This window comes from Acanthopagrus latus, chromosome 7, assembly GCF_904848185.1.
Source record: "Acanthopagrus latus isolate v.2019 chromosome 7, fAcaLat1.1, whole genome shotgun sequence".
Taxonomy (NCBI): domain Eukaryota; kingdom Metazoa; phylum Chordata; class Actinopteri; order Spariformes; family Sparidae; genus Acanthopagrus; species Acanthopagrus latus.
The window spans coordinates 16,926,273-16,935,045 of record NC_051045.1 but is presented as its reverse complement, the minus strand read 5'-3'; the positions used below and the strand labels follow the sequence as shown (position 1 = coordinate 16,935,045).

General features: G+C 42.0%; 1 protein-coding gene across 2 annotated transcripts; it reads left to right on the top strand.

Annotated features, from left to right (window-relative positions):
• Positions 1-201: 201 nt before the first annotated feature.
• On the top strand, positions 202-8,771 carry eps8l3b (EPS8-like 3b). 2 transcript variants are annotated; one of them, XM_037103859.1, is made up of 20 exons: positions 202-359; positions 1,109-1,216; positions 1,707-1,822; positions 1,909-1,973; positions 2,073-2,231; positions 2,640-2,789; positions 2,933-3,018; positions 3,351-3,478; positions 3,654-3,778; positions 3,921-4,056; positions 4,190-4,254; positions 5,508-5,582; positions 5,670-5,815; positions 6,596-6,758; positions 6,964-7,007; positions 7,098-7,191; positions 7,319-7,435; positions 7,522-7,610; positions 7,707-7,839; positions 7,927-8,771. In XM_037103859.1, exons 2-20 carry the CDS (start codon positions 1,179-1,181, stop codon positions 7,966-7,968), a joined length of 1,971 nt encoding a protein of 656 aa, XP_036959754.1. In that variant the 5' UTR covers positions 202-359; positions 1,109-1,178; the 3' UTR covers positions 7,969-8,771. The 2 variants fall into 2 exon arrangements, with proteins under 2 accessions (XP_036959754.1, XP_036959755.1); XM_037103860.1 differs by lacking the exon at positions 202-359 and adding an exon at positions 413-431.
• The last annotated feature ends 2 nt before the right edge of the window (positions 8,772-8,773 follow it).

Here is an 8,773-nt window from a genome sequence, read left to right as displayed (position 1 = left end):
TTTATGGCTCCGATAGATTACACATTACACTAAGCTTGATAATAACTCTAGAGCTTTTTTGCAGGGGGGACTTTAGACCTGTGAGCTCTCTGAAACAGATACTGACACTCATTTGTAAACCTTTGGACTCATAAGGAGCCACAGATTTGCTGCCTTCCTCTATACCTCCAATATCACAAATCGGGCCAACCCTCCTGATTAGTCATTCGCGTCAAGTCGTTGCACTTTGATCCTGGTGCCTTCAAGCAGGAAGGCAAGGAATATTCTTTGGTTTGCTGTGCGAGGAACAGGTGCCTTCTTCTGAGAATCTAGTTTTAAAGAAGAGAGCGATGACAGCGGAGCAGAGCTGACATTGACGGGTAATACAAGATTTACATAAACGTGATGAAGGTTTTATTGAACGGTGTTGGCGTTGCATCCTGTTTAGAAAGGGACGTGTGTTTGCTCTTGTAGAAAGTGGGTTGTTTCCTGGGAGGCTCATTTTACAGCCTCCGTTCAGTCCAGATATGTTAAATTCTAGTTCAAAATAGCTGAAAATCAGTCTTATGTACTTTGTGACGTGTTACATGTCATTGAATCAGAACAGCTGCTTCAAGACACAGATCAATCATTTAACTACTTTAACTTATAACTGTTTACGTAACTGACTGGGTATTTCCCTTTCTATTATTGCTTCCTCTCACACGGAAGCGTAGTTTTAAAGCAAATCCACATAACTTTTGCCGAATCACAACTAGCTACAGGTAACGATCACAAAATAGTGGCAATTGAACAATTTAAGATACAAAACAACATCTAATCTTACATTCTCCAACACTAGCTCAGATTAGCCATGCTAAAGCACTGGTCACACCACTACAGGTGGGGCTGCCACAGTAAAACCCTTCGAGTGTGTGGAAACTGAAAAAGGTTTGTAAAAGAAGAAATGTGTTTTTTCATCCTTAAACAGTTGAATAATCTCACTTTAAACTTAAAATCTTTAAATATCCTGAATAAGAGAGGTGGAGGAAAAGTGTTTACAACCACTTGTCCTGGTTTATTATGAAACCGGTGTAGTTTTGTCGACTCCTGTTGTAGATTGTCGTCATAGAGCAAACTTTTCTTACAGGTTGGACTGGAGTGATTCCTGCTCATCTCAACTTTTGGATTTTTAACTCGGTGACAGACGTCTTTTGAAAATGTTTGGACAGTCGAGACCTTTCTCTTATTCCCCAGGGTCGGTAACACTTTAATTTTAATTTTACACGTCGCTTTCATTCATTTGAGTTAAAAGTTAAAACCACTGCTGATAACATTGATATTTTGTTGATTTTGTAGGTCCCTAAGGACAAAAGTGGTAGTCTTTCAACCATCAAAAACACAACATATATTGTCAAATATAAAATGATTTTTAAGTGGCTGTTGTACTGCTCACTGTAACTTTGCCTGTGAAAATGTAAACACAGGCTATCAGCGTTGGTATTTGACAACCTGGGGTTTCTCTTAATGCTCCTTTAAAGTTTGCACTAATTTCAGATCTCATCACATCCGTTCATACCTTTTTCTGATAAAACTCAACTGTGTTGTGGCAACAGTGCGGCTGTAAATGGTTTATCTTGAAATCACTGCACCGGTGACGATGATGGTTTTATTAACCCGTGAGGTTGTAAGGCTGGGGACAGTCCACTTCTCCTCCCTGATAATAAGTTTCCTTTTCTCTGCGTCAGGGGTTTCTCACAGGAGGACGTCCATCTGCAGAGGCGGCCTTACCCACAAGATGACCTCAGGGAAGCTCCGCTGCAGAGAAACGGCATGTTCAGACCCAGTGGGAAATCAATATACAGTATGTTCAGACAAAATATCTCCTCTTATCTAATTTCGTTTTTGTTGAGCATCTTTATTTTTTCTAAACCACACATTTTTCATCAGTGCAGAGAAAGGAGTACTCCGAAACGCTGAACAAACAGTCAGACAGCTTTCACGTCAGAGTGGAGGTAAACAGGATCTGCACCAGCATGGAGACTTACACATGACTAGTAGTTACAACCGTTTAGCTGTCCTCATCCATGACCCTCCACATTGACTCCACACAGCACCTGTTCACCTGTGAGCTGGATGGCCAGGAGCTGAAGACGGTGGATGACTGCTTGGCCAAGCTCAAGAGGCTAGATGCCAAAGGTCGTCTGTGGCCCCAGGACATGATCATGGAGGTTCAGAGAGGATATGTTGTCCTCAGTGACATTGAGACAAAGGTCAGTAGCTGACAGCCTTTGCTCTCAAGGGGAAGCTTACCACTAGGTTTTGGGGCCTGGCAGCAGGGATTTGTTCCTGTTTACCAAATATTGCAAAAGAGTTATAAAAACATTATTGTCTAAAACATGATTTCAAACTGTTTCACTGAGATTTCCCTTGTAATTGGAATCAAGGGGACTGAGCCCTTATCAAGAAGAGCAGCCGTGAATAGAAAAAAAAACCCAAAACAAATGGGCGATATGGAATCCTGTCTCTCATCATGAGAAACTTTCTCGAAATAATGACAAGTTGTCCCCTTAATGACTTTGAGAAACAAATAATGACATTGACAGTGTTTCTCAGGGTGTTGTGAAACATCACATTTCAAAATAATTACAAACTTAGATTTCTCTCTCTTCCTCTAATAGGCAGAGCTGGAGTTGCTGCCTGTGAGCGGCATCCTTAAGGTCTCAGCTGTGCTCGATAGCTGCGCCTACGACTCTCTGCTGACGGTATCTGTGCAGGAACGCAACAAGCGCTTTCCTCAGGTCTTCATGTTCCAGTGTGAGGAGACCGGGGTGAGTCACATGTTGCCAGAACTTTGACTTTTGAAAGTCATGCTGGGATGTGATATCTCTGAGACCATCATCTCTACTTCATAATGAGCTGTTTTTGCTGCTGCCACGTAGGAGTTTGACTTAAAGCAGGTCTGTTTTACCAGGCGGAGATCATCAAATCTGATCTGGATAAGGTGGTCCAAAATGAAGGTGGGGGTATGGAACCACGCAGAGAGCAGTCTGACATGAGGTACAAGGTTGTATTTTGTGTCATTAATGAGAAAGCACACAAACCACATTTGAGCAGGATGATTCATGTATGTATATGTGTATATATGTATGTGTGTGTGTGTGTGTGTGTGTGTGTGTGTGTGTGTGCGTGTGTGTGTATATGTATACATACCTATTTTTTTCACATACTTGTGGCCATAATAATCCGGACTATTTTTCGCTGTCCCTCTTTGTACTTATTATGTCTCTTCCTGTCTAACCGTATTGAGAGCAGCATTCCTTGCAGTATACACACACTTAATAAAACTGACTGACTTTGATCTGAGTCTGTCCGTCTTCGATTGTTCTCAGGATTAATCTTGAGAACATTGTTGGGCTAAAACCTCTGGGAAGTTTCCGGCAGCCTGCCCCTCACCCTGTGCAGCAAGAGAGACCCCCACCATTGCCAGACCACCCGCCCCCACAGTGGAGAGAACCAGGTACAGCTTGATCTGAAGTACATGGTTAATTTCCCCAAAAATCTTAAGTGCTTTCCGATGCGTTTTGTGCAAATAAGATGGGCCCAGACGTCAACCCTATACAGTGTGCTTTATACAGAGTCTACATTCTCCTGAAATGACGTCAAGATGATATTTACGATTCATTTTGTTGAAGGACATCTGACGCCTCCACGGGTCTACACCCCTGATCTGAGGACGCTCCATCCTGATCCTCGTGAATTGCAGAGCAGCCCTGAGCCCCCTCTTCTATTTGAACAAACAGAGGCACAGAGGAACACGGTCAGTACTGCAATTCAACTGTTAGTTATAGATAGTGAATTATATCAGCTATAAATCATCATAGAGCTAATCATCTCAAGGAAAACATGCTCAAACATGAACGCTTCTACAGTCAGCTGAATGTGTTTTGATTTTTTCACAGGAAATTTTAAACCATGTTCTAGAAGATATGGAGATCTTCATGTCCAAAGTTGCTGCCGCGGTTAACGCACCTTCTCTGGAAGGGGACAAGAGCAGTAAGAAAAAAGGGTTGAAGAAGAAAAAGTCCAAGAAAAATGGTAATATCCCCATTAACAGTTGATCTGTCCATGTGCACAACTAATCAATGGAAGACTGACCTCCTATAGGTACTGACATAGAGCTAACACATGTCTGTTTGTGCCTGATCACCATGTTCTCCTGTTGCACCAGCTCTGCCACCCATAGAGGAGTATGTCTCCTGTCTTCAGAAAATCAAATATGGATTCAATCTGCTGGTAAATACTTCTCTTAAATCTTTTCCATAGATTGCCAGGACCAGGTCATACAATGAATTCAATCAAATGTAAACAAAATAAATAAATAATAGCAGGACAAGATCAGAGACACAGGTACATGACTAGCTGGTGTTTGATGGTATGTGTTACACATTGGGTCAACATGTAGAGGGCCTAACGCTGCATCAATCCAAGTTTTGCACAGACTTGCGAATGTATCTAGCACATCCTCCCAAGGTTTCTTAGAAACCTTCATTAGAAACTGATTAAATTGAATCTAAGGAGGAAACATAGGGAATGAATCTGAAAATGAATGACTTTTCAGAGCAGGTCTGCCTTGAGGAATGCGTCCAGTGGTGAATCACTGGGAGGATAGGAAACTGAGGGATCTACTCCTAACAAAACTGACAAAATCTGTAGATACCTGAAGAAGTGTTGTTTAGGTTTTAAGATAACTGTTGGAAAGACACAGAGAGGGACCACTACTTAGGTCTTAAAATTATTTTACCTAGGTCGGGCGAAAAACAGAGTGCAAGATGGAGGAAAAATATATATTTCGATTACTGGAGCTGATGTTGAATAGGACCATTTTATACACACCAAGGATATTTTAGAATGCATTTGTCATGCAGATGTCTACATAGATGTATATTTAAATCCAGTTTGATTATTATTTTTCTTTGTCATCCCCGCTTCAATTACCATTTTCTAAACATTTTATTTTATTCAGTTTGATCTTATTTTATTCTGTACATAGGTCTCACTTATAAATGAGATCATGATCTCAATGTGACTTTTTATATAATTAAAGCATATGTATTTATGTTCAATTCCCAGCTAGATACATCACCAAATGAGATAAAAAAAGATAGTTTGAGCAGTGAGGAGAGATACTGAGAAATTGGATGTATAAAAGAGAGGATCATCTGCATAAAGATTAACTCTTCACTCCCTTCCTGAAAATACCCGTGATGTGAGGCTGATTGTGAAGTGCAGTTGGCGAGGGGCTTGATGGCAAAAGCAAATAAGAGTGGACTCAGGCTCAGCCCTGTCTAGTCTTCACTGAGGGGGAAGAACAGGTAGCTACACCAATTATATAAAGTTCTTACCAAGCCCAAATTTCTTTAGGCTTTTAAAAAGACACCTCGGCTCCATGGGATTACAGGCCTATGGAAACACTCTATTGTGTTGCTTTTGACATGTGATTGCAGCAGAAAGCAGTGGAGTGTGACAGAAACCTCTTTATATTTCAGGGCCAGCTGGAGGGGGTACTGAACAGCCCCACTGCTCCCGACTATATCCACATCTTCTTCTCTAGTTTGGGGATGGTGAGCTCTTCTAAACTTCTGCTTGACTCATATTTTTCTTTACTTCACTGTGAACAGTTAATACTTACTTCCTCCATTTCTGTACAGTTATTGCCTCGGTATCCTGCAGATGTGCCTCCCACTGTGGTATCTCCCCTGCTGACAGTGGCGACCTTGCGGCTGCTCAGCCAGGTTGTCGACCCAGAGGAGGACAACCTGTGGCGGTCTCTAGGAGACAGCTGGAACGTCCCCAGGTAGAGCTGCCTTCATAACTGGCCACACCCTTACATAAGTCTATGTATTTATAGCTTGTTGCCTGACAAGTGCAACAAGTGCTCCTATACCTGCCTGGACACGCCCTAACTGGGGGCAGAGTGTGTGTGTGTTTGCTGATACCTTAACAGGTCAGGGATAATGCTGCCTCTATGTTCTATGGAAGACTTGATAAAGAGGAGTTGTATTTGGGATCTGATGTTATTTCAGTTTTAAGATGGTAAATTTTACTTGACACTGGTCCCCTCATTCCCAGGGTCATACTTCTTTTTTCTTTAGTGTCCACGGGAAAATGTTTGTTTTTCACAAATTGCAGTATTCTTCTCATACTGTCCATTGATGCAGCACCTCCATTCACTCTCTGTCTGAATGCTCTTGTATTAGTTCACAGTTCTTTAAAGACCCCCTCCCAAAAAGCCCAGTCTGCTCTGATTGGTCAGCTCTCACAGGCCAGAGCAGGCACCGCCAAGTGCATTTCCACATCAACACCATTGGTGTTTTTACAACCACAGCTGTGCTGGAGACATGGTTTAGGGTCCTGACATCACAATGTCACGGAGTTTTCAGTTTGAGTTTTGTGCAGATCTTTGTTGGAGTGTTTTGATGTTTTCACAGTATTTATTTAGCATCTACACCTGCTGCATGATCAATAAAGAAATAAATATCACTTTGTCTTTTAGTCCGCTGTGTACTTTTGCATTACTTTTTTTTTTTTTTTTCAAAACTCGCTGACTGTTTTCTGCCCTCCAATCACCTCACAGGTCTCGATGGCCAGATGAAGTTCCACCTTACATCCCAGAGTTTTACAATGGCTGGCAGCCACCTGCTGTCAGGGACATGCCTTCCCCGCCTCCTTTTGGAAATGGTCCAATTAGCAGGAACAACAGTCAGCGCTTCCCACCTGGCCAACGGCAACCTGAAGCGGTAGAAACACACTGACACCCTCACATTTAACACAGTTTTTTGGTACCTGTCATGGCCACATATTTAGCTGTTAATTAATTAACACTATTATTTTATCATCATTCATTAGCTGAGTGTTCGATGAGGCCCAATGACACAACTAACCAGTGAAACCCTCATCAGTCTTGTATCCATTTAATCATGTTGCATTTAACTCCTTTTATAGCCTATGAACAATGGTCCATGGGGTTCATCAGCATCACCAATGCAGTAGGTGTTTCTACACTGCAGTAAATATGGCTTTATGTGCCCACTTGTAAAATGCAATCCTGTTATAAAGTGTGTTGGCTGCCATTTCAGACCGAGAGAGCCACCTCTGAACATGCGCGTCATGTACGACTTTATGGCCAGGAACAACCGAGAGCTGAGCGTAATGAAGGGTGAAGTGGTTCAGGTGAGAGGACAAACTGACAGCATGCCCTGATCTGTTTGTGTATTTATCAGTCACAGTCATAGCCGTCATTACTGTCAGTATTTACATTCAGGTGTTTGAGGTGTTCGGCTCTTTGGCCTTTCCACAGGTGATTCAAAAATCCAAACAATGGTGGCTTGTTCGCAACACCCGTGGCCAGGAGGGTAACGTTCCTCAGAATGTTCTGGAGCCAGTGAGTAGCAACGGGCCCATGGAAGACGCACCGGTGAGCAAAGCGACACAAAGCTCTACTGTGTGAGCATTTAACAGATTTGACATGTGACATTTTATCCTCTTCACTCTCCCTCACAGTGGGACAGTCGGGGTTCAATTAGTCTGGACATGAGCTCCACAGCAGCACAAGTCAAAGCCTGGCTGGAATACAAAGGTTTCTCCAGAATGTGAGCGACAATACACACAGAGGACGTGGGAACACTACGATGTAAATAAGACTTGTAATGCATGTTGAATTTGTTTTGTGCCACTTCGTGTTGCAGCACTGTGAACAGCCTCGGGGTGCTGACTGGTAAACTGCTTCTGGGGATGACCAAGGATGAGATAAGGACTGTGTGTCCAGAAGAGGGAGGAAAGGTCTTCTTCCAGCTTCAGGCCATTAAGTCAACCATTGCAGTAAGTAATGTGCCGCGATATATATACGAACACATGCACACATAAAAACTTTTGCACATCAGTAACGTTTCATCCTGTTTCCTACAGCTCGCAGGTGAACCTTCAAATCTGTACAATGGTCGCTACTAACGACCCGTTCCATCACTTCCTATTCTGCTGGATTTCCACAGATCAACATCTGGAATTACTGATATCTGATTAATTCTTAAAGTTAATCGATCATTTTGTGCAGATGTCTATGCTCAGCAATTAAGGTCCTGTCCACACGTACCGTGGTATATTTCAAAACAAAACCTCTTATTATTCATCTTAGCGTTTCGTACACACATGAACTGTGATAAGGTGACTGGTAGGTTGTTTTGGAAAACTCCTTCCAGGGTGGGGATAGTCAGAAACTTGATTTTTGGTGTTTACATCTGGACAGGCAGAAACTGAGATGACAATGTTTGTAGCATTATTGGCAAAGTGAATTGGAGTGTTGTGATATTGTATTTGAGTTTGTATGTTGGAATGGATGTTGTATTTAACTTTTAAAAAAAAAAAAAAAGACACAGACATTGAAAATACATTAATGGAAAAGAGACAAAAATGGCTGCTTACAATGTTTTGCTGACAAAGTTATCCAAGACGATTCTGTGAAAAGCTGTCACGTTTTCCCGCTTCTGTCAGTGTATTTTTATGGAACCAGGCAACCGACCAGAGTGTACCATCTGCTTCCTGTTTTCAACAGAATGCATATGCCCACTGCACGTAAATGACCATGACGTGTGCATTGTCATTTTCTGTTAGACTGGACAGAGATAATTCCTGAAATGGATAGAATGTTTTTAAAACCCTGTTTCCAAAAAATACTTGTGTACGTGTGGACTAGGCCATAGGCAAAGTTTAAAACAAATAAAAAATGAAAAAATTGTGATTTGTAAGTTACTAAATC